The following is a 26,374-nucleotide window of genomic DNA, read 5'->3' as shown; positions in this document are numbered from 1 at the left end:
AAAGACAGTCGCTAGATGGCAGCAGTGTCACATATTTTCCCCACTCTCTAGTTTGGTAAGGGTTCTCTTCACCCTCCCGTGAGAACCGCAGCGACATTAATATATAAATACCAGCCTATTAACAAAGTCAGCCTACTTTGTTCAGTGCCCATTCCCACTCGTTTCTCCAACATACAGCGAGGAAACAGCTTTGCATATTTTATCACGAATAAGAATTCATCATAAGTGAATAATTACAACCTTGAAACTCCGCCTCGCCATTGGTTTTGTTTCTGTCCTGTGATCCTTTGTATTTTAATTACGAACACAGGTAGCATCGGGCATTAATTAGGAAGTGAAGAACATTCTACTGTATTAAGTGGGAGTTTTCGATTTCTCCTGGAACCAAACCAAGGAGGTGTTTAGAGTGGTTGAATTTTATTTTAAGGGTGTTTGTTTTTGTTTTTTTTTAAATGAAAATAGAAAAGTAGACACTCCTGGGGATGACTTAGACGAAGTAATTCCTCTAACCTGGTGGTGCCATAATTCATGCCAAAGGACCAAGTTGTCTTCCAAAAAGATAACTTTTGCTTAGAGCACGTTTAATAAGAAGACAACCTCCTTTCTCAGTACCGACCTATCATGGCTGGGTTTTAAATGGGTTTTGTTTGCAGAAATTCTTCATGGTGCCATTAGCCATTAGACAGTACTTTAACAACAAAGTTTTTTTTTTAAAAAAAAATCCCTCAAGAGTATCTATTTTTGCCCTGGTCGTTGCCAAGAACCTCGAAATGAACGTTGAGTAATGAGCGGAGAAAGAGATCTTTCCATTTATCCTGAAGCTCCTTAGAATTGGCGTCACAGCCGCGAAATGACTGCTCGCATTGCACCATGGAGAACTGGCCACATGGAATGGTCAAGTCAGATCTGGTTTAGCCAAGAGTATTTAACATTGTTGAGTTAGCTCACACTTTAGCCACCTCACGAAAAGTCTGGGTTTTGCTCGCTCTTTCAATACAGTCCTATGGGCCTTTTCCCGGGATGCTATTGCTTTGCACCTCCTGTGTCTGGTGATGAATGACTGCAAAGCCTGCGTTGCCTTTCGCAGGCGGTGCCAGGAGTGCCTTTTAGTGCAGAACGTATGACTTGTGGATGTTGCTAATGCGAAAAAGAAAACAGAAGAGAGCCATTCTCGGAGTTACAAATGGTCTAAGTGGAAGATCCATTTCGATTTTAAAATGGCATCTCGTGCTTTCCACAGCGCATAAGCATCCACAAGTGGCCCCTCCTAAGGATCACTGGTACAACGATTCACTGGAGTGATCAATTTACCTCCTGTGATTCTGAGCACAAAGCCAAAGGGCAATCGCAATTCTGAACGGATTAATCTGGCAATAACTTGGCTTGTCGTGTGTATGCCCCACGCATTCCTGCAATGGAGGCCCTTACAAAGAGGGGTTCCTCAGAAGACGCCTGTAGCCCAGCGGAATATTAAGACCCCTGCTCGAGGTTGCTCATTGGCTGCCGGGTGTCTCTTGCCCCTTTAAGCGGGAGACACACCCCTGCGTTGGCTTAAGGCAGTTACCCCAGAAAGGAACAATCCATGGAAGACAGCAGGTGCCCTCTTGGGAGCTGCTGCTGGCGAAAGAGGATTGGGCTGCTCTTCAGAGACACACGAACAGTTTGCTTTTAAGCGGGAGAGGGCAGGGACAGGGAGCAATTGCTGTGTTTTGGCGTGCTTGTCAACGTACAAAGTGGTTTACACCTCCCCACCCCTCTCAAGGAACGCCACCACCACCCTGTGAGGTAGATCAGGCAGGACGGCAGGGACACCCAGTGTGTTGGGTGGCAGAGCGAGGGAACCGCATCTAGTCCTCCTCTCTCCGTGTCGTTCCTCCAGTCAGCCCACCAGTGCTGCTCTCTCCCTGAATTGGCCCGTCGCGTCTGCCCGGAAAAGAAGCGTCCCCCCCTTGAGGAACCCAGAAGGCGCCTCTCCTGCTCTTCCTTCTCTGAGGAGTGATGAAAGGCTGCGAGAAGGCTGCTGGCTTGCCTTGGGCTTTGGTGTGTGCGCGCTCGCTGCTGCTGCTGCTGTGCCGTTCAAGTCTCCTTCCCCTCTCTGTGGGAAGGGATGGTTGAGTCCAGCAGCAGCTGCGGCGGCAGCCTCAGCAGCTCCTTCTGCTTCTAGCAGCCTGTCAGCTTGCCGCGCTCTGTGCTCGGCTCTCGCCTCTTCCCCGTCTTCTCCTCGCCCTCGCGCTCCTCATCCTGACAGGAGACAGGACCCGCTCTTCTCGCCTCCTGCCTCTGCTGCCGTCGCCGCCTGCTCCAGTCTCCTCTGGCCCCTCGCTCCCTCTCTCTTGATGCCTGGCCGCGGCTCGTCGTCGTCGTCGGGCTGCTGGTGGCTTTGCCCTGCCTCAGAGGAGCCGCTGGCTGGGCTTTAACTGGAGGCTATTCTTTCAGCGCGCTCAACCCCGCAGTGGCTCGCCGGCACTTGATGCTATGAGAAGAAGCGCGGAGGCAACCAGTCCTGCAGGAGGCGTCGAATGCTGCTGCTGCGCCGCCGCTGCCACTCGCGGCACCTGGAGCTTCTCTCGCTGCTGCCGCCGCCGCCGCCGCCTTCTCCGCCTTGCTTTGCCCTTTGGTGATTCTTTGGCACTGGCCTCAGTCCCTTTGGCGCTTCGGGCAAGGGCGGGAGCCCGCACTCGCAGCTGAGAGGCGCCCCTGCGAGCTCTTCTCCCCCCCCCCCCGCCCGGCTCTCCCCACCACTTCAGCCTGTCTCCTGTTAGCGCTCGCTCCCTCTCTATCTATGTGTGTGGAATAACTGCAGACATGACTGCGTGGAGGCAATTGAAGGCTCTGCTGGTGGTGCTCTGCGCGGGGCTCCTCACTGCAGCTCAGGGTAAGCGCTGGCTTTTCTTCCTCTCGAAGCGGGCGGCGGGGGGAGGCTTCCTCCCTTTTTGTCGGATTTTCAGCCCCCCAGCTGGCTGGTGGCACGGGGGGCTTTCCGGTGCCAGCTCCTGGCTTGCCTCGGGCAGGTCTTTCTCGCGGCCCCTCACATACGCACACCTCGGCCAACGCAGGGGCCAGGCAGGAAGCGTCCGTGCCCCCTTGCCCCCTCCCCCCTCGGACAGCGGCATGCCTTTGGGTGGACAAGCAGCACCTGCTCCCTCTCAGGGGCTGTGTGCTGCCGGTGGCTGTGCGGTGGAGAGGAGCTGCGCTGGAATCCGGAGAGAGAGCCTCTCTCACGCGAGACACAGACCGGGCTAGTTTAGGCAGCTGTTGCCCTCTGCACATGGAGGGATGATAGACTTCACCAAGACATGCTAACGATAGCCGCCTCCGCTGCCAAGTTCCTCTCCTCCCCCGCCCCAGAGTCCACTTCCCACAGAATTTAGGCTCCTCGTTTCTCTCCCCCCCCCCCGCCGCCCTTCTCGTCCTCTGCTTTTTGAGGTAGCTGCAATGTTGTGCCCCTGCTTGGTAGCCCGTGTACTTTATTCCTTGTAAGTTGCAGGGAGCCAGGCGAGGAGAAGAGTGTGTCATCCACACACCCTGCACTCCCTTTCTAGAGAGCAGCAAAAGCCTATTCTGTGCTCAGCATAAAAATGGGCATATCTGTCCTTACATTCTTTTGGACATGTGTACACACACACTCCTTCCCTCCCTCCCATCAATCTATATTTGTTCGGTATTGTTATCTCCATGAAACTAAGGTGGGGAAGAACACTGGAGGGTTACACAAGTTCTATGTTGGCCCAAGCCCCAAAACTTGCCTCATCCCCTGAGACAACAACATCCTGCTTATTCACTTTGCTTCTTATTAGCTGGGACCCATTTTTTAAAGTTGGCAGGGAGGTGTGTGTGTATGCCTGTGCTGTGGGTATCCTGGTGACAGAGATGCTGCTGCTAGCTAACAGAACACCTGCCCCTGTTCATTCCTGCTTCTGTCTTGCTTCTCATGAAGCTCCCTATTGCGTGTGTGAGAGAGAATGTATTTTGCCATCTAAAAACAACTCCATCCCTGTATAAATGGAGATTATCCCATACCGTCGGTATGTGCTGTCCCAGTTTTAGAGAAATTTATTGAATCAGGAAGAAGGAGAGAATAAAAATTTCAAAATGATGGAAAGTTTTATATCCATCCATGTGTGTGTGTTGTGCCACAGTCCCACATTGTAAAGTGATGGGGTCACTGTACAATGAACATCCATGGAAATTTCCCTCCTCCCTCTCCTTTTCTTTTCTTTTCTTTTTTCTTTTCTTTTCTTTTTTGCTTTCCTTGAATTACTTTTGATCACTAAATAGAGGTTAGGAGAAGGATAACAGGCAGACGGGGCATATTTCATCTTCTATGAGTTGTGCTAAGTCTTGCATGGTTGGAGCAAAAGCAAGTTGTGTTCCTTAATACACTGAGGATCCTCCCTTCAACCCCATCTCTGGAACTGCTGCAGGTGACAAAGTGATGCCTGCTCTGTGCTGTGTCTGATCTCATTTTGCTCACTTTGAATAAAGAACAGAGGAAGAGAACATCCAGCATATTTAGAAATGGTGCTGAAAGGCCAGCTCCTATAAAAATGAGACTCACCTTTGGTGGGCTTTGCTCCTTTTAAACTACTGCAATAAGAGGAAAATATTTTTTCTGTTTCATTCTATTTCCCAAAAGTTCATAGATTCCCATCACCATCTCCTTCTCCTAACCTTTGATTATGCCCTTCTAGCCAGGAGGTGCCTTTTTCTTTCCCCTTTGCCTATCTTGATCCTTCCCAATTAGCCAAGGTTTTGCTTCCACTGCTGCTTAATAATCCTTACACGTGTGTGGCATTTCAACCCTCTGCTTCTGGATTGGATGGTTCAGGGAGAAGTTGGATGGGGAAGAACAACACTATATTGGTTCCTCTGGCAAACTGGATGGTTATGATGGGGGTGCTAACAACATCCTGTGCCCAGGAGTGCTGCCAGCTTGGGAAGGAACTGGCTGTAAAGGGATAGGGTTCATTTGCCAGGAATGGACAGACAATTGCAATCAAATGGGCTCTTCCTATGGCATCAAGGCATATAATATGTTATTGAGGCCAAGGAGAGGAGGGTGGTAGAGTGGGATAAGTTGCAGTCAATATTACTGTTGCTTCAGCTCCTGCTGAAGACTTAGACTCATTTATTAAACACACAATGGTTTCTGACATTTTTCATTTTAAGCAGACAGCATGTGTAAAAAGGTGAAGGTTGTTGATACTTAGATAGCATTGTTAAAATCCATTCAGCTAACACATGGACAGGGTTTGTCATGACCTTTTGGACAGTTCCTTTGGTGGTGGTGGTGGTGGTGATGCAGAACTTCAGATTAATTTAGCTCTGCATCACTGTAGTATAGACAAAAATGGGCTGTAATCTGATGTAGCCTTGGAGCCAAACAACAGGTAGAAGAAGAAGAAAGAAGAAACAGCAATGACTTTCCCCCTCACCCTTTTACATTCCCAATCTGTAAAACACAGGCATCTATATTTAGCAGACTGTAAATCTACATTTGAAAATAGGTGCACAGCTTAAAGAATGAGTGAAAAATAAACATCGCCTAGTAACGGATCACCCTTAGTTTTCTAAACACATAAAATCTTAATTAACAGAGACCAGCAACTCCTTATTTTAACTGTCCTATAGAGAGGAATTAATTTGCTTTTTTATTGACAGAGATTCTATACTGAAGAATCTAAAGTGCTGTGAGCTTTTTTGTTTTTGTTTTGGAGTGTCTCTGTGTTGAGTGTACTGTTTATTTTGTCCTTCATGACTAGATAGGTATATTCATCAACAACAGTTTTATCAGTAGCCATATGCGACAAAATCCATAACCTTTTCTACAAGTATACATAATTTCTCCAGGAAAATAATTTTAAATGAAATGCCACTCATTCTTTTATTTATTTACTTATTAAGAAATTGTGTACGGCTATCAACACTGTAGACTTGTGGTTTCTCTTCATTTTTCTTTTCCTTAAAAACCCACAGGAATGTATGCTTATATTACTCACCTCCTTTCAAAAACTCTGTTAATGCCAAAGCAGAATAAAACTGACTGAAAAGTACAACTCTAACCATATTTACTTGGAAGTAAGATCTTTGGAACACAGGGATTTGTTTTTGAGTAAATATGGTTACAGTATGCTTGTATATTCTATTAATATCACTCAGGAACTTCAACCAGCTTAATTCCCTGTCATTAATCCCTATCAATATGATTTCAAGAATATATATGACCTCCTTTTCAGCAATGAAAATTCTGTAAGGTCTAGGATTCTTCATCTCTCCACTACAAGCACAAAACCAAAAAGTAAATGCAGAAATCCTGCTCTGTAACTTCACCTCAGCCACAATAACAAGGTATGCACTACTACTGGTAATTATAAGGAACGGGGGTGGGGGAAATAAAGGTTATGTGAGTCCAGCTGTACTTCCAGTAATTAATAGGTCTCTTTATATGTGAAAGAAGCTGCAAAAGTAGCATATGCTTGAAGTCAAATAATAAGTTTATTCTTGGGTAGTTAAATTGGCTAAGAAGGCTTTTTCTGTATTTCTCTTGTTGCTGGATTTTTGGAAACTTAGTGTTGAGAAGAGGACTGCTGTATGTAGATACTTGGGGATATATTTTCTCCTTATGAAGGAAGACTGAAGAACGTCTATGCTACACAATAGCAAAAAGTCCTCTCAATCATTGCTTGGCCTCCCACACAGTTACTGCATTGTGGTCGCAGTGTGGTCGCAGATGATTCTGAGATCATCCAAATCTCTTGGGTTTGGTTAAGTCAATGTTGTTACCTCAAGTTTCTCATCTATAAAAAAAGAATAAATTGAAATTAAAACATTTACGGGCTGATAAACAAGACATGGATTGCATATAGGCCACTGTCCAAAGAACCCCTTTAGCCAAAAGCAATGGTATGCATGTGTCCAGTAGCTTTTAAAAATCTCTGTTGACCAAGAACATTATGACACTAGAAAAGCCACTTTTGAAAAAATGCCCTTTCTTCTTTCTCACCTGAGAAATCAGTGCATACTAACACCCAGGGACCTATTTGTATCAGGCAGTATATAAGTGTGTTTAAATAAATAAATAAATAAATAGCCGCCCCCCCCCCACGCCCCGCACCGCAATACTTTAGTGAACGTGTTTTATTCATCTTTTTCCTGAGCTCATCCCAAATAGCACAGAGGGAGGATCAGTCAGGAGGATCTTTGCTTCCTGACTAATTCAAATGAAAATTCAGCCAGATCTTTGTCCAGTTTCAGGAAGATTCATGTAGTTAGGGATGGCAAAAGCCCTAACACCACTTAAATACTATATCACTTCTTGAGGTCTGAGGATTGATAATATTTACAGAAAAGGAAATTATGCCTTCTTTGAAGTGTTTCATACATGTCCTAGTTTCCTTTAACTTTTATGATTCCCAAGATCTAAGATACCCCTTTGCAGATGGGGAAGCGTGATGCCATCTTATAGCTATATAAATATCTGGCTACATTTTTGCTAAAAATAAGTACTACTATCAATACATCTCACCAATGTGTTTGAATGTTCTACAAAACAGATTACATTTGTTTCTCCAGTTAAATGTCATATAGATAGACAGACAGATATTTAAAGAGACTTACTTAATCATTTCTTTGGAAAGTACTTTGGAATGAAAATAAAGCTTTCCAAAGAAGGCTGCATAATACAGTAGGCGTAAACAGATCATTATTTTACAGAGTCACTTGTTCATCTGATTAGGATCCTAATCCTGTAGAGCTATGCATAACACTGGTGTTGCATGTAATGGCTTTTCCACTTGGATATAGCAGTATCTCTCACAATATTTCCAATGAGAAATAGTTCTGAGACTTCCTTCCTGTTCAATACTCCTTGTATTTCTATGAACCTGGTTCCCCTCTAACCCACTGAGTTCAACTCTCTTCTGCTCCCTATCCTAGACCATAAGATCATAAGAAAATAAGATTCTGCCACCTTTTATCAAATAGCAATTGTCATCATATTCCCCAAATACACAATTCATTCTCCAGATACTTCCCTCAAGATTAAATAAAAATTTTCATCCACTGTACTATAGCATCTTATATAAAACTGCAGCAAATTTCTCCTGCTGTGCCAGTTGTGGTGGATATGTCTACACAATTTACACAATCTGTTGCTGTGGTGCAAAGGCATAGTTACAATTGAGCAAAGGACGACAAATGACCTGGGCCCCTTAAAGGAGAGGGTCCTGGCTGATTGGGTGACAACTCTTGTGCCTCTGAAGGAGGTGCGGGGGTCAGGGCCCATTTCACTTTTTTGTCCCATGGTCCACTCCAATCTTGCTACACTCCTGTTGTGGTGAGTATATCCAGACAACGGTCTTGATTAGTGAGTAATGTTTTCTGTCCAAAGGACCAAATCTCTCTCCCTCCCTCCCTCTCCCTCTCTAAATCTCTTGCCAAATCACAATTCTCAGGAGGGGGGGAAGAGCAGATCAACCAATATGAACACTATGAGTTTGTCCTGTAGATGTAAGCGTACACTGTGCCACGGTGATCAACATGGTTTCACAATGTAATGTATGTCGGCTGCCCCAGTCTTTCAGTTTGTCCCACAACGTCGTATGTGTTCTCCATGCATTTCTGATTAGCACTAGAACTTTGTACAGTACCATAATGCCTCTATCACTGGTGGGGGTATGATAATAACACATTCCTCTATGATGCATATCTCCGGGTTCAACAGAATCTCATTCTAAACTATTTTATGCTGACATAGATGCGACTGTAAACCTCACTAAGAAAAAACAACTCGTCCTTAATTTATTGTAAATACTAAATGCAATACTTACTGTAATGGCACTTTTCCATACATGGTAGCAACCATTTATCATCAGGGAAGAAGAAGAAAGCTAATACAAATGACAGGTGCAATAGTTTCTTAAGCATGTGAGGCCTTCACTAGTAGCAGTGGGCTCTTCTACGATTCACCTTCTTTCATAGAAGATACATCTAATTAAAACGAATAACTACATCAAGAAGTGGAAAGATGTCTGAAATCTGATAGCTATCTCTTCTCTACTGTTCCTTTAAAAAGCCTATTGTCACAATTCACTATTTTCTTTTCCATCTCTTCTTCATAGCCTCAAACAAAACATACAAAACAAGTTTGTTTTATATGATACCTCCATTGGTTAGTTTCAGATAAAGTACAAATACAAAGGAAGAAAGTAAATACCTTTCTTTAGCATAGAGTCAAGCTGTAGAAATGCATGTGTTCCAGCTTAAGATCTCATTTTTTAAAATGTGCTTTTAAAAAACCCCTCTGCTTGCTTTTATCACTTTGTCAAAATAATTACTAGAACTACAACAACTAAAGGTTCCCCACTATGCTTAATGCCTACTCATATACATGGGTGGGAAAGGTTCCATGCGTTATATTCTCATTGCTTCTAGAGCAGGGATTCCCATACTGTGAGGCTGTTTTCTTAAATGAGATTCAAATAAGCACAGAGAAAATGGGGGAGGAAATGGAGCTTCATTTTTCTGCTGCTGTTTGAGTCTGGACTTGCCAAAATCAAGAGCCACTGTTGAGAATAGAGGCTGAATGAAAAGTACTCAACAGATTTATTCATGCTGTCCAGAGCTGCAGAGAAAGAGAGGGAAATGAACAAGCAGATAGGTTTTTGTGTATTTTTACTTCCTTTTATTTAAACATTTAAAAAAATCTCTGTACTAGGGCAGAAATACATTAAAATCTTTATGAAGAAGGGTGAAATACATGAGGAAACACAATCCCAAATATCACAGAACAAGTAGTCACAGAACAAGTCTTTGTTTTAAAGCCTTGCTGCTATTTTAATTTTGTTTGTGTTTTATAGCTGCTTCTCTCGTAAATACAAAGCAATCTTATGCTAAGTTGAATACTTTATTCAAGAAACAACTCTATTTTCTTCTTCTGATTTCCCTTCCTTTTCTTTCTGACTCCACCTCCCACACTCTACAAGATCCCCACTGGGACAAACTTCTAATCAACAAAACATAAAGGACTGCTAGATAGAATACAACAGTTTGTTATTGTATTTTTCATTATTTTCACATTTTAGTATTGTTTTTATAAGTTTTGTAAGCTTGCTCAAGCAATGGAAGTGATGAGGCAAAAATAAATAAAGTTGCCTATATCTTCTTATTTAACATTATATATTTGTTGTAAATGTTTTGCTGAGCAATAACTATCTAGACAAATTTCTTGGGCTAGCTCTGGTGTGATGATTTTGACCTGCTATGGCAACATTTATCAGCTGTCTGCAGGTAAAAAAATGAATTGTAAATGAAGAGCATATAAGCTCTTACTGGAGGAATACGACATCTTACTGTATCTTAACAAGTCTTATTTTTAGTGTGCTCGTTTTTATGTATCATATAATTCAGCTAGAAAAAATTTAAAATGCGCAGTAGCCCATCACTTTTAACTGCAGGGCATATACAGTTTAAGAGCAGAACTAGATTTAATCTGTCTCATATTTATAATGATTAACTAGAAAGTCTCTTGACTAATGAGAATGTTGTTAATGGTTTGCTTTCAGTGAGACAGATGCACAAAATCACAATTTCTTGCAATGTTAGGAATGCTCTAATTGGAGGTATAATCATTAAATATGATTCTCTACAGTCTTGTAGTTATTATACATTTTAACCATCTGCTTATGTATAAAACTAGATAGCTACTTTGGGCATCTCTACTTTGATAAACACAAATATTTTCTAAATTAGGAAACAAAAAGTCATAGTGGCTTGGATCCAGAGTGGCATGAGCAAGTGTGGTGCAATACTCTGCTTTCACAAGGGATACTCCTGTTCAGTTTCTATCCATTGCCTCCTTCCACTGCACCCTCCTTGTGTCATGTCCTGCGCTGTCCCAGAGGCCTCCTGAGTTCCAGAGGGAGTCCTGAGGGAGGTGCAGTTCAGAGGAGGATCAGGAAAGCCCCACTGCTTAAGCAGACTTTTGCACTATTCTAGATTAAAGCCACAGTGTGATCTACAAATTATCGGAAACTATGCCTTAGTTCTAAGACTTGGTGGTTAGGATGGGTTTTGCCATTTGCCATGCCTGCCTGCTTCAGTGTCCATACTTCATTTTGCTTCAACACTGTATTCTGACAAGATAACAAGCTGATATGTGACTGCAGATGCAGGGTAGGGATGTCCATTGAATATGAAATAACTTCAGTTTAATTTGTTTATGCATTGACTCCACTTCTTTACTAGTTAAATAAAATGGCTTCAGTAGTGACTAGAACAAAATGAGTTTTCATGCGTGATTATTTTTTTAAAAAAACTCACGTGCAACCTGAAGCAAGAGAAGGTGGAAGAACAGTTGCTCCCTGTGTTTCAAACCTCACGTGATTATACACATAAATACCTGCCAACTTACAAAAAATAGGTCCCCAGAGAGACAGCTATAGTAACACCTTTCCCATGACATTAATACAGAAATATGATATAGAATTGAATATCATAATATAAAATGATGTAGAAACTATTGCCATAACATTTTAGTTTGGATGGAATTTGGATGCAACTCTAAATATATATATAGAAAGTTATAATGCCATTTATAGAAAGTTATAATGAAGTTCTCATTTATTAAGTTATGTTGATTAATCACTGGCTGCCTTTGGATGTTACACAGAACTGAAAGTCCAATGGACCCCGTCCCCCCTCTCTCCCATCTGCATTTGGACATTCAGGAGAGCTGCCTTTCTGCAGTCAGCGAGACTGCGGAGAGGTGGGGTTGCTGGCTGTGTGGGCTTCCTTCTTGACAGAAGGACACCCTGCACAGCCAATTGGGCCAGAGTGAGGGAGGAGCTTCCTTCCTCAACTCCAATTCCTCGGGACCAAACCTAGAGTTGAAGGCACTCAAATGCCACTCTGAACTGAAGGTTCAGATTGGAATTTTGGGAGGGAAACCATGGGTCCCTTTTCATCTTTAACTCTGGTTTCCCAAATCTGGATGTGCAGCTAAGGAAACTGAAGGGACCTCCAATTTCCTATTATGTCCGAATTCGGCCACAGTCTGGATGTTGTCCATTGAAAATAGTGAAGGAAGTTTTAGTTTTTACTTCGAGGACATCTCAGTATAATCTGTAATAAGAAATAAGAACATGCGGTGGCAGGGGGTGGCGGGATACAATGACAGAAATGGCAGAATGGTCTGCAGGAAAGGAAAGAAAAAGAGTAGGGGATAAGAAGAACCTACTAGGAATATGGAGAAGTTTAGTGGTAACTGTTGCTATATGCATCTGCAGACATTCCATGGCAGCTTTAGATTTGGAGAAGAAACAGTAAGAGGACACTGGTGCTTGCCTAGAGGTGATCATATTCACTGGCCTACTCTTCTCCACAATGGCAGTGAAAGGCAAAGGAAGTTATTTTGGAGCACTGGGGCATTTTAGGAGGGATGTGGAAATCTGTAAACACGTTTTGGACACAAGCAAATTCTTCTGGAAGGATGAGATATTTTGGATGGCATTTTGGAGAGCTGGGGCATTTTGGAAGTACACTACCCTGTGTCTGTGTGTTCATGTATGTGAGAGAGAAGGGATTTAACTACTTATCCCAAATATGCTTCTGAGCACCTTTGATGTTATAATTGGAGGGGGGAAATAATGAACATTTTACTTCTTAATTATTTAGAAAGTTTTACCAGGTGACCATTTTACTTTCTAATAAAATAAGGCTTTTCACTACAGTCATTTGAAGTTTGAGCATCCTGAATCCCATTTATCATTATAATTTTCATATTGCTAGCTGTGTGTTAGGTTGCAAATATTTGCACCTTTAAGATCTGTCGGGCGGCAGGACTTGGTGTATTGGACTTGAAGTGGATTTGTCAACTGGAAGGTCCAGTTATGGTTGCTGTCAGCCACCCAGAGACGTGAGTTTTGAGCCGTATAACAATATACTTACTTACTTACTAAATAAATAAATAAATAAAACTCAGGACCGGGCCTTCTCTGTGGCTGCCCCAGGGCTTTGGAACTCACTCCCTACTGAAATAAGAGCATCAACTTCTCTGTTTGTTTTTAGGAGGACCCTGAAGACATACCTGTTTTGCCAGGCTTTTAACTGAAATCTAATTTTTAAATTTTAATGTGGTTTTATCGATTATGATTTTTATCTTTTTATGAATTTTAAATATTTTATATTATATTATGTTTTAATTCTGTACACCGCATAGAGATTTTGATGTTAGGCTATAAATTCAATCAATCAATCAGTCAATCTACTGATTTTAATGAATTTTTGATTTTAAAAAAATTCAAAAAAGTCCTGTAACCAGCTTGTTTCAAGGCACAAAATTACCAAAACTCCTGGAACTGACGCCCTATTCCCCTTGGACCATCATTCCCCTATGGTGTGATGGGAAAGATTTGAGGGAAGACTAGGCATCACTTAGAGCAACTGCTAGGAGGGTGGGCCTTTCCTAATAAGGGGAAAAGCCCGGAAAAGAAAAGCCTGAGAAACAAAACAAAAGAACCAGTCCCAAGGACAGGGTGGGAACTACACACACAGCCACCTAATGAAGAAGAGAAAGCTTTTTATTTAGTTTGGTCTGTCTCAAGAGTGCCCTGAGGAAGCTTTGGCTGAGAAACTGCTGGGGAGAAGGGAGGCCACAACCAGGAGGCTGGAGACAGCAGGAGGATCCCTGCCTGTGAGTAATAAGATAGAGAGGTCATTCACACAGTCGAAAACTGTGTTCTACCTGGGTTTGGGAACTGTGTGTATTCCCAATTTTTGATTGTGTGGAGCAAGGTTAGAGGAAAACCTGGGTAGAAATTTTGCTTCCACACAATCACTTCTACCCAGCTTTTCCTCTAACCTTGCTTCCACACAATCAAAAACTGGGAGTACACACAGTTCCCAAACCCAGGTAGAACACAGTTTTTGATTGTGTGAATGACCTCAGAGACCAGTTTGGTTAGATATGTGAGGAAAGTTATTTTCCTTTATTGTACTTCTTGAATCTTGAATTTGCCTGGTTAATGAAAACTCTATCACAATTTTCTTTATGAGGAGACAATTGTTCTTACTCAATACTCTTGTTTTTCTTTTAATTTAATAATAAACCCTTGTTGGTGAAGTGTGCTACTCTTCCTTTTGGGACTGTCTTGGGACTGCCTCTGGAGACCTAGGACTGCTCAACCCTTCTAGGGAGGGTTTTGCCACTTTATACCCGCCCACCCCAGAATCTTATATGGAGAAAGTGTTTTTCCTCACATTGAAATAAAGTGGATGGTGGCAACCTACTGTGAATCTCTTACAGTCAAAGATTCACCCCCAAAAAACTTCCCCCTCCTCCTCTGCTGCTGGTAGGAGCTATGACACACACCCATCTGGAGGAATCTGCCCTTTGCCTTCATAAAAAGGGTAAAGCACCCCACTTTTATGCCCTACCCTTTATATCTTCAGGAATGGCTTGTCATAGGGCTTTGAAATTGGGCACATATCTTTGAAATTGGGCACATGGTCAGGGCTTTGAAACTGGGCACATAGACAGGATGGCAGGACTCTTGTGTATTTATTTTAAAGCAGATCAGTCAATCAGTGGTTTTTAATGAATTTTTAAATTGTTTATTTTGAAACCTGCAAAAACTTCTATAAGTGGCTTGTTTCATGGCCAAAAATTAAAAATAAATAAATCTTGAACTAAATCTTTCCCCCTGGACCATCCTTCCACCTCCATATGGAGAAACCTGTCCTTTGCCTTCATAGAAAAGGGTAAAGGACTCAATTCCCCCCCGCCACCTTTAGATCTCCTGGAATGGCTGGGCACAGGGCTTTGAAAATGGGCAGAGATGTCAGATAGGATGTCAGCATTCTTGTATTTTTTACTTAAAAGAAATCACTCAATCCTGTGGTTTTTATTGAATTTCCCTCCCTGCTGCAGTAAAGCTGCCAGAAAGAGTAGTCTCTACCTATAGAGTACTTCACACCTAGTGAAAGTGCAACTCTTAACATCCAAATAAACAATTTTTTCTCCACAAGTGCACTATGTTCAAGTTGGTTTGTGATCCAGAAGGTCTGCATGAGAACTGTGAAGCAAGAGACATGTGTTGTGGTTTTAATTTTTGAATTCATTGACATGATGTAATAAGAATTTGGCCTAAGTTTAGGAAGCCGTGTGTGTGTGTGTGTGTGTGTGTGTGTGTGTGTGTACGTGCACATGCACACACACGTGCACCCCCCAAAAAGAATGGACTTATTTTCTGTTGCTCCTGAGGGCTGGACAAGAACCATTGGGTTGAAATTATCAGACAGTGAAGGGGAGCCCATAAGGTTATTAGGTCCAGGTTCTATAATTACCTAGCTGCACCCCTGATGGTGGTCCCTGGTAGTCCCTGGTCACACTGGCAGGTGAGTGTGGGTAGTGTGGGGGGGTATATCTGCAATATTTTCTCAGTATGAAACCAGAGACACTATTTTAGCAAAGGGAGTTTTCCATGGGACAGCCTCTTAGGTTGTTGGGAACTTGAGAATGTCTGGGAATGAAACCCTTTGAGGAATTGGTTGCTTCACTCACTCAAAGTTTTGGGGATCAAGGGGTGATGATGCAGGCAATTTCTCCCTCTACACTTCAAGGAAATGCGACCTTGAAAAAGCACAAGCAAACATGTGTCTGATTTTTCCTACCCACATTTTAGTTCATTGTTATGTTGCAGATCCTTTATTATATAATAAAGTGTGTCCCAAGTTTTAAACCAAGTTCACTTTATTTAAACTCATCTTATTTGGATCTGGGTGTAACACCTCATGTGATTATGTGGCAATGGAATAGTGTGCTGAGCACGAAGCAGAAGTGCGCACATATGTTGCTTCCAATGTGATTCAGAGTGGACCAGTTGGGCTGTGTCACCCAGAACAGGGCCAAATCTGGCATCCTAAAAAGTACCAGCTACCTCCCCACAGTTGCCAGCTCAGAAGCAAGAGGGTTTTGTGGTGGGAATTGATGGCTATGACAGTGCTCACTGCCCACTTTGATGAAGCCTGAAATGTGGCATTTGTTCTCTCATTAACAGGGTCTCTCCAGGAAAACTAGTAGCTGACCAAGAGATAATACATGAACACAGGAATCTGCCTTATACTGAGTCAGACCATTGGTCCATCTAGTTCAGTATTGTATGCTCTGATTGGCAGCAACTCTCCAGGTTTCAGGCAGGTTGCCAAGCCTTGAGACCTGAGACTTTCTGCATGAAAAGCAGATGCTTTATCACAGACCTACAACCCTACTTACTGTGAAATTACATGCACAAAACCTGAGACACAATGGAAGACTTTCTAGGTCCATTATATAGCTGATGTGAATGAAATCTTCCAGTCCATTAAAACACACACACACACACACACACACATACACACATCACATCCATGTTTTAAGAAGCACTTGCAGCTAGGCATAATGTTGATTTTGGGACCTTGCTATGTAAATTGGATTTCCTGAAGGTGAAAGTTTAGGTGCTGAGAACCTAATCCAAAGTCCACAGGATTCAAATTGAAATACTCTCCTTACCTTTAATGGATTTTAGACCTTTTATTGCATCCACTTATCCAGGTAGCAAATTCATGTCCAAATGTGAATATGCTCAAGCCAAGCACTGATGCCAACAGCATAGCAAATTAATATTTTATACTATGGAAATTGAAAGAAAACTTCCTGCATTTCGTAGATGAACTGCATTAGGAACCTGTTGACCAACCTGAAATGTATCATTTGCTCTCTGTGGTGTTCACTGGCATTTGATTTGTTTGCTTTTGAAGAGAGATTAACCTTTAATTGCTTTCTTTAGTAACATTTAGTAAACAGGCTGATAGAATGGAGATGATCTGTGCAAACAGGAAAGATTTCCTCAACTCAGGTTGCCATGGCAATTGAATTTTTTTCTGTCAACTCTTAAGAGACATGAGTCCTTTTTTTCTCAAAGCATGGCTGAATTGAATATTTTGGCATTTAAGGATGATTCACAATGAACACTTAAATGAGGATTTGCCCACATATGGGCCCCATGGCACTAATTTCATGTAACCCTCAGTGTGAATTGCTTTACAATAAGTTTCTGATTCCAACTCAGAACAGAAGCTATCTTCCCTGCTGTATATATGGAACAAATAGAGACCCATTTTACTCACCCAACATATGGTCCACTTGTTGGTCAACATCATTAACAAGTGATGCTATATTTATTTATTTATTTATTTTGATTTTGGTATATTTGATTCTGATATATTTGATTTTATATTTGAATTGTGTCTGTAATGACATGGCTTGGGATTCTAGCCCTTAATGTTGTTCAAGTGTGGCTTTGGTTTTACATTTACACGATATATATTTACAGTAAAAAGGCACTAATAGTATGTAATAATTGCCGTAAAATTGACAGGCAAACCTACAAGTATTTTGATCTCCATGACAATATTTGATCTTGCTACTTTCTGTTTTGAGGAAATTACACTACAGAAGGGTTATAGAACAAAGGAGGGCTAATCATTTTATTTATTCTACAGCTCCATTTGCAAAATTAATTCAGTGAAATATCATTGTCAGGGAAAAATAGAAAAGGCTATCTTATCTAAGTGATATTTAAATAATTATGTGGCATATGTTATACCTGAGAGTAGACGGCAACTAAACTTTCCTTTTTAAATTTCTTCTTAGCACAGATATGCCTTCTAAATTCTCTGAAAATAAATGATATTGGCTGAAGATGTAAAAGTGGTTTATAAAGAAATAAATTGTCAGAAAATAGTGGTAATAAGACAAGTGGCTGTGAGATATGCAGATTACCTTTTTTTCAAGATTAATCACAACTACAGTCTCTCATTGGAAGAAGGGTGGTCATAGCATCACACCAGCATGTGGTCGTATCATCACACCAAGTCCGTAGCATCACACCAAGCCATAGCATCACACAAAGTCAGCAACTATGGCTTATATATAGACTTAAGGCCAAGCACCTCTCGAGAAGGGGTGTGCAAACAGGTTTGAATCTGAACCAGTTCAATATTGAACCAGTTTGGTTTGAAGGTTTAGGGTCGAGCCAAACCACCCCCAGTTCAGCTTGACCCTGGACTAAACGCCCGCCCCCCCATTTCGGGGGTTCATTGAATTTCTAGAAACATTGATTGATTGATTGATTGATTGATTGATTGATTTTAACTTACCCCCTCTAGGGGGCTTCTCCAAGGTGGCAGCAGGATCTGTGGAGGTTCCCCCTCCCCTTGCCAGCTTTCTTTCCCCCAAAAATAACCCGGTTTGGCCATCTTCAGCCTTTTCCGGTCCTGTTCCCTAGTGCAGTGGCCATTTGGGAAGCTGCTGCACCTGTGCAGTGGGACCCTGCATGGTTAGGTCATGACCCAGGCCATGCAGGGTCCCACTGCTCAGGTGTGGTGGCCTCCAAAATGGCCACCGCGCCGGGGAATAGGCCCAGAAAGGGCTGAAGTCTCCTGAACTGGGTGATTTTTGGGGAAAGGAAGGCTAGCAGGAGGAAGGGGAAACTCTGTGGACCCCCCCCCACCTCCTTGAAGAAGCCCGCCAGAGGGGGTAAGTAGTAACACTTCTTTTAAATGGTCAGTAAACCCCCCCACACACACACACACAGACACCAAACCAGACAGGGGCAGGGTTCGAAGGGGGAGTAAAACCAAACTGGCCCAGTATGGTTCTGGTTTGGTTCACTTGAACCGGACCAGGTCGTTTTGTGCACACCCCTACTCTCAAGCAGTGTCTGAGACTGAGAGGTTGGGAAGTGGGGAGAGACCAGAATAACAGGATTCCTTATCTCACTGGTGTATTCACATTTTCATTTCTTCCTTCCATCAAGCTGAAAAAGGTTGGATTCAAAGTTATATGTAATGTTTAACAAAGAAGCAGAACATATATAAGATGAGGTCAGATCAATGACAAAACCCAAGCTTCCTTGCTGAATTGAAGGGAAATGAGCAGTGAAGAGGAAGCGAAGCCAAGAGCTCTTATATGAACAATTTTCATCATTAATTTTTTTTTCATTTTTTTCTCAAGAAGTTTCAAAGCAGAATACAATATTAAAATATAAAACACAATATTCAGCTTGCTGAATAACAGACAAACTGAAATACCTTTGTACACTCGCGAGAACTATAGATAAAGTGATAAGCTACATTATAAAAAAGGTATGCTTGATTCAATTTTTAATGGAACTTCCACACACTTATCTTCACTTAACTAAAATATGTGCCCTTTACTATTATCATTATCCAACCAAGTCACTAGCTGCATTGTTGCACCAGGTTGAACTTAAATTGCTACAGGATTGCTTCATATGTTGCTTACATTCCATAGACGATTGGCAAGAATTGGAAGTCTACCAGACAGACCCCAGATTTGACTCCCCCTTCCCCTTCCCTTTCCCATCCCACTTCAGTGGATTCTCTTCAAATCAATTTTTTATAATTATGGTCTTAAACTAGCAGTGGAGTTGCCTAATATTTGTGTATCATATACTTCCATAACACAAACACACATATATATGCCTCAGATGCTCTGTTCATGAACACACACATCCCCATGCATTCTTCTCCATCCATCCATGCCTGCATAATCTTCATATCCCACTGCTTGCATAATCCTAAGTACAGTGAGTGAGCCTCCACGCTAATGATTTTGCTACCAAGCATCTTTTGCTATATTAAGACAGCTCACACAATGATTAAAAGGATATGAAAAACATCCTACCCGAGCTCAGGGGCTGTGCACATTCCCTTTCTCTGCTCATGTATGAGTAAAAAACACAGTCAGAGGCCCAGTGTCAATTGTGTAGGAGGACTTTGTCCTATCCAGCAGTTGCACCCAGCTGCTGAATGAGGTGGGAGGAAAAGCCCTTCTACATAGCTGATGCTTTTTAGACTATCACTGCCTGGGCCTCCAGTCTTGATTTTATTCCCACATGAGCAGAAAATGGGTGTGTGCACAGCTTCTGAATAGGATACGATGCTTCTCCTACCTTTTTAATCATTGTGTGAATTGCCTTATTTTTATTCATCCCAGGCCAGACATTTTTACATAGCTTGTGGTTAGACAGCAGTCACCATACTGTTCTTTGTGCTATAATAGTGAAAAGTGTTCTTCAAATGCATACTACAAAGAGTAAACGTTTTCTTATTCTTTACAGCCACTCGATAGCACGTATCCAATAAAAAATAATTTCCCATAGCACATTCACCTTTTGAAAAAGAGAAAATAAGGAGCAAGTTGCTTATGAGGTACAGCTAAGTAGCTGTCTCATGCTTACCCTAAGTCTCATGCTAACCCTTAGATAGCTATTTCTTTTGTCCTAGTGTGTTGCCATAGGTTTTCCTTTGGTTGTGACTTTATATTGCAATGCCCTTCAAAATCATGAAGCAGAAAATGTTGATATAGGTGATATAGGCTGACATGACACACAATGTATCATGGGTGGTTGTGTACCAACTGTACAGCTGCGGGTATCTAAAACAACTCCGGCGGTGATGCACAAGAGCACTCTTGCACCTATACTTAAAACTGCATATTCACGCTTGTGTGATGCTATGACCATTGAAAATAATGACAGTAACATTGCATAAGTATGATTGTGTAATTTTACATAGTAGCACAAGAGCACTCATAGCCACAACCCTTCTCCACAGGGGTGGAGGACCTATTAGGATAGTCTGCCCCAAAAGGCTATTGGATCCAATAGGATTCCAAGAAGCCTTGGAAGGCTTTAAGGTTGGTTCTGCCAGTGATTCTGTTGGTGCCCTAGTTCAAACTGGAATAATGAACTTACTGGGGCAGTAGATGTGATTGTTCCTAGGCACGCTCTCCAACCTGCTTCTAAATTAGCCCCTTGGTATACAGAAGAACTACGGGGGCTGAAGTGGCAAGTTAGTCAGATAGAGCGTGAGCAGAGAAAGACTCAGCTTGAATTTGACAGATTATAACACAGACTACATTTGAAGATATATGTTCTGGCAATGAGCACAGCAAAGAAGCAATTCTTTCCCGCCCACATTGTTTCTGCAAGTTCCTGTCCAGCGGAGCTGTCTAGGGTTGTGAGAGGGCTAGTACACACCCCTCCTCCCTTAATGAGAATTTGGATCCATCTGTTACCGACTGTGATGTTTTTAATTTTTGCAGATAATCTCTCTCATATTCGAGATGAACTAGATTCTACACTTACTGCAGAGTCTACTGTGGAGGTGTCCAGCAGCTCCTCTTATATGGTTAAATTGGATCAGTTTCAGTTTGTAACTCCTGACAATGTGGACAAGCTGCTTGGGACACTTCACCCTACTACCTGTCCTCTTGATCCTTGCCTGACATGTCTTATATGATCTGGCGGGGGGGGGGGGTGTCTGAAGGGTTGGTAGTGAGAGGCACTACTTTGCAGTGGTTCTGCTCTTAGCTCTCAGGTAGGTTCCAGGTGGTGTCACTTGGAGATTGTTGCTCTTCAAAATAAGAATTATTGCATGGGGTCCATTATATCTTCAATGCTTTTTAACTTCTACGTAAAACCTCTGGGAGAAATCATCAGGGGATTTGGTGCAGGGTGTTATCAATATGCTGATGACACCCAAATCTATTTCTCCATGTCAACTTCATCAGGAAATGGCCTGACTTCTCTAAATGTCTGCCTGGAGGTGATAATAGGCTGGATGAGAGAAAACAAACTGAAGCTGAATCCAAACAAGATGGAGGTACTCATTGTGGGAGCTTGGAATTTAGGATTAGGAAGTGGCTTAGATCTACCTGTTCTAGATGGGATCACACTCCCCTAGAAAGAGCAAGTACATAGTCTTGGAGTACCTCTTTACCCAAACCTCTTCCTGGTCTCTCAGGTTGAGGCAGTGGCCAGGAGGGCTTTCTATCAGCTTCAGCTGATACGCCGGCTACATCCATTTCTGGAAATAAATCACCTTGAAACAGTAGTGCATATGCCGGCAACATACAGTGCACATTGGACTACAATGCACATTGGACAGCCTTTGTTTGTAGTCTGGGAACTGCAGCCGGTACAGCAGCCAGATTGGTCTATGGGGTTACCTGAAGAGATATCATCACACCCATTTTAAAAGAACTACACTGGCTGCCAGTATGGTTCAGGGTAAAATACAAAGTGCTGGTTATTCTCTATAAAGCTCTGAATGACTTGGGTCCAAGGTATTTAAGACAGCAGATTCTTCTTCATGAACCCCACCACCTATTAAAATCATCGGGGGAGGTCTGGTTGCAGTTGCCACGAGCTTGGTTGGTAGCGACCCAAAACTGGGCTTTTTGACCATCCACATGACTGCCAGCTCTGAAACAAGCCCACATGACTGTGAGCATGCGGGGTATCCTGGAGAGACTCCCAGGGCCGGGAGGCTTGTTTCAACCTCCTCGCGGGGATCTCCTTGGGTGTTGCTGTGGCGCGGAGCCAGGCCACGGCAACACAAGATCACAAAGACGAGCTTAATGGAGCGCTTGCTCTGTTAACCTCAGCTAAGGGGAGGAGTACTTCAGGAGGTTTGCTGCCAGGAGCCGCGTGGCTTCTGTTGCAGGACACGATCGGCAAAAAGCGGGCTAGGCTTCCTTAGCCTGCTTTTTGCCGATTGTGAGAATCTCCTCATGGTTTTATCTGTATTTTAAACTATTTTAATTGTGTTAATGTTTTAATTGTGTTTTTAGATTATGAACTGCCCAGGAATGTGTATGACGTGGTATTAAAATGAGTCAATAAATAATTAAAATAAAGAGCAGTCTTGCACAATGCTGTAGTGTCATGTCAGACACTTTTTAAATATAAAAAACCTTCCCCCCTGCAAATTGCTGCTGAAAGAGGTTTACAGTTTTAAAAAACAGATAACTAAAGAAGTGTTGCCAAATGGCTATTATAAACTGGCTTGCCTGCTGTTGTGTATTTAAGAGAAACTTGATCTGTAAAAATCAGCAGTGGAAGATTGTTATGGCAAGATGAGATTCACATCTGTTTATCCCAGCATATGAAGGCACAGATGTTAAAAACAGTTCAAAAGTTGGCAACCCTAGTCTGAAGTTCTTCAGTGTCACTGGGTGATTTAGATGCTGAAGCTAAGTAAAGCCTTTCACTGACACCTAAAGCAGTCCCATTGTGGATGTAAACACTATTTCAGACAGTGCAAATGTAGAACTCCCTAATGCCTTTCACATAATTCACAATGATCATGATGTTGTAGTCAGCAGTGAAGGCTCTCTTAAAAATCTTAATCTACATTTCATTACAAATGGCCATTCAAGCCCATTCTATTGCCTGCTGTATCTGCCTTTCTAGTTTTCATTCTAGTCCCTGCTATTTTTTTTAAATATTATTGCTTGCCTGCTTAATTTATTCTGAATATTAACAATTTTACATTGTATCCTCAGAAAGGCCATAGTACACACCATGTTTATTTCATGAGGGTTTGATGAAGGACAGTGGGGAAAAATAATTTACACATTCTCAGAGTCAGTGCTGAGGTATTCCTAGTATATCATAAATGACTGCTCTTCTATGGAGGGATATGGCAAGGTTGGAGTGGGCCCAAAGACAAGAATTAAAGATTGCCTGTTGCCTTCAAACACAGTGTGAAACCTCGAGTTGAAAAACCTGTGATTAATCTGTGAAGCCAGGAACCATCCTGCAGACAATTGTCCAACTGTAGTTGTACAACCTCTAGCCTCTAGGCAGAAGGACCCCTCCCTCTTCCTAGAATGCTGAAGCTGCTTCCCAGCAAGCTGTGTGTTGCTTGCAAACTCAGTCTGTGGCCAAGACATCCAGATGTCAGTAGAGCGGAAACCATTGGCCACGATCTTCGAGGGGGCATGCCTTGTGTGATCATGCCTTTTCGGCATTGATCAGCTGCCCTTGGCAGGGAAAAGGCATTTTAACCCTTCCCTCACACCACTTGCACCACTGCCCTTGCAAGAGCCCTGCCACATACCGTCTCGTGTGATCCCACCCTTTTTGTACAAATTGACCCGGGGGGGGGGGCAGGGGACCATAAGTTGCAATGGAAAGTGGGCTTTCTCCAATGTGGTTCTTCCCCTTTAAATACATTGAGGTCAGGGATGCAGTGTCCCTTTTGCCAGGCAACAGCAGTAGGAGTTCAGAGACAATGGAGGGTGGGGCATCAGCTCCAAGAGGCAGCAAGCGAGAACTGTGGCTGCCCTAGAACTGATGCATTTCTGGGCTGCTCTGAGCCAGCCACTCAATGGCAGCAGGAGGAGCTTGCACATGAAACCCAGGTTCCAGTGGTGGCAGGATTTAGATGCCATGATGCTGCCTTCAGACCTGAGGTTTCAGCAGCAGAACTCACTACAAACTGAAGGCTCAAATTAAGGTTTGGGGTAAAAAACCGACCCACAGTTGGGTGACAAAACTGCGGTTTCACACATTCGGATGATCACAAACCCGAACCTCTGGCACGTTTGCCTCTGGTTTGGTGTTACGTCCAAAGGCCACGTAGGTTCCCTAATCAAGGTTCCCTAATTAGGTCCTTAATCAAGGAACCCACAATTTTAACCAAGGATAGTGACTGGAAAATAGGCCCTGTCGCTGCTAAGTATATGGGGCACCTGGAGTGCATGCTAGCCCCAAACAAATGCCAAGTCCTCTGTTCTCCCTAAATTGTTGTTACTTTCAGGCTGCAGTCCTAGTCATGCTTACTTGGGAGTAAGCCTTACTGGGTACACCATGGCATATATTTCTGAGTAACATGAATAAGATGGTATTATAAGGCAGTTTCCAGAAGGAACAGAGGGAACACGCCAAGACCATGGCTCCTGCTGTTGCTGTAGGTTATTTGTACTTGGGGGCCAGCAAAAGTGTCCCTGTGGGCTGAATCTGGCCCCTGGGCCTTATGTTGTGATGGCCTGGTTTAATACAATGGTCACTTCCATGTTTTTAGTTCTGCAAAGGTTATGATTTTTTGAATGTCCAGCTTCCTTCCAATTTCATTTTCAATGGACAGCAAAGCCAGGCCACTGGATATATTTCCCTATTTTTAAAAAGCTATGCATTTTTCATTTTTCATTAAAAATACAGAAAAGAATAATATAGCTTTACATAAAAATTAGCAAACAAAAGACAAATGAACTTCAGGACTTTTAATATCAAAAGGGGCATAGAAAATATTCACATCATTTTAAACTTAAATATTTCATATAATAAATATCATCTATGTCATGTGAAATGCTCTGACTTAGTATAAGCGTACTTAGACTTGTCATTAAATTTAAGAAAAGGAATCTAATGTTCTAAAATAGAATTTTTATAACTCACACTCAGAGATGCTTCAATTAATAAGGATAATTTGTCCATATTCACACACCTTTTCTCTGGTGAGTAAGGAGGGTATCTCCTCCTGTTATCTCACCAGCTGCCCCACACCCAGTTTAGGCAGGTATCCTTGCAGGCAGCCTAATAGAAGTGCAATTGCTGCTCTTCTTTTTTGGCTCTGCCAGTACTATTGCACCTCATGTGTCTGTGAAGCAATTAATCACCTGCTTTCTTGCTCACGGGATAGCAAACATTGTGATAGCATGTGTGTATCATGTTTGATGGCACTCTATTCATCTTGCTGTTGGTGGGCCGTGGCAGCCTGAAGCTGCTCTCTCTCCCCTCTCTCTGTCCATGATGTGAAGGCAAGCTTCTGTTCTCACACTTGCAGAGGCAAGCAGATCCAGACAAGGGAAAGGGAACTTGAAAGATAGGCTCAGAGTGCCTGGGGAGGGTGGTACACAGAAAGCCAGCAGCTGCAGATGTTTTGCTGGGGTGTGTGGCCACTCCCAGTTGGTGGTCCCAGAACAAATGTCCCATCGTGTTTGGTGGTAACTATGCCCTTCCTTGTAAGATACTGGAGTACTTCTAAGGAGAACAGAAAATAAGAGGATAGCAAGCAGTTATCAAATATTTTGCAAATATTGTTAGAAGAATGTGTCAAAGAACATATTTATATAATATCACCACAAAGGAATATATTAGGGCTGTGTGTGTTTGGAAATATGGGGATTGGTTCTGTCCCAATCTGACTCGATCCCACAAATGTAGGTTTGGGGTCCTTTGGACCCTTCATAATGTTTGGATCAGGGTCAGGTTCAGTGTTCTGACCATCCAAATAATTTTTTTTTACTCCTCCCTCAACTTCCCCCCCACTGGTGCTCTGTTAGCAAAGGCTCCTTCAGGGCGGCAGCATACCTCCCTGCCTCCCATCTCCTCTTTGCCTGGAAGTACCAGGAAGTACCTGGGTCACATGTGCATGCTGGGCATGTGCACGTGTACCACTCCTTTGCTAATGGAGCACCAGTGGGGGGGAAGTGGAGGGAGGAATAAGTGCATCATCCCCCACC

General features: G+C 42.6%; 1 protein-coding gene across 2 annotated transcripts in view; it reads left to right on the top strand.

Moving 5' to 3' along the window:
* The first annotated feature begins 1,609 nt into the window (after positions 1-1,609).
* The window catches only part of CSMD1 (CUB and Sushi multiple domains 1), a 1,678,033-nt gene continuing 1,653,268 nt past the window's right edge, over positions 1,610-26,374 (top strand). The window contains exon 1 of one of the 2 annotated variants that reach the window (XM_053286225.1): positions 1,610-2,875. In XM_053286225.1, coding sequence (XP_053142200.1) covers positions 2,806-2,875 — 70 coding nt within the window. In that variant the 5' untranslated portion in view covers positions 1,610-2,805. The remainder of the gene's footprint in view (positions 2,876-26,374) is intronic. The other variant, XM_053286224.1, reaches the window with a different exon arrangement.

Source organism: Hemicordylus capensis, chromosome 1, assembly GCF_027244095.1.
Source record: "Hemicordylus capensis ecotype Gifberg chromosome 1, rHemCap1.1.pri, whole genome shotgun sequence".
NCBI lineage: Eukaryota > Metazoa > Chordata > Lepidosauria > Squamata > Cordylidae > Hemicordylus > Hemicordylus capensis.
This window is presented reverse-complemented; position numbering and strand designations above follow the sequence as displayed.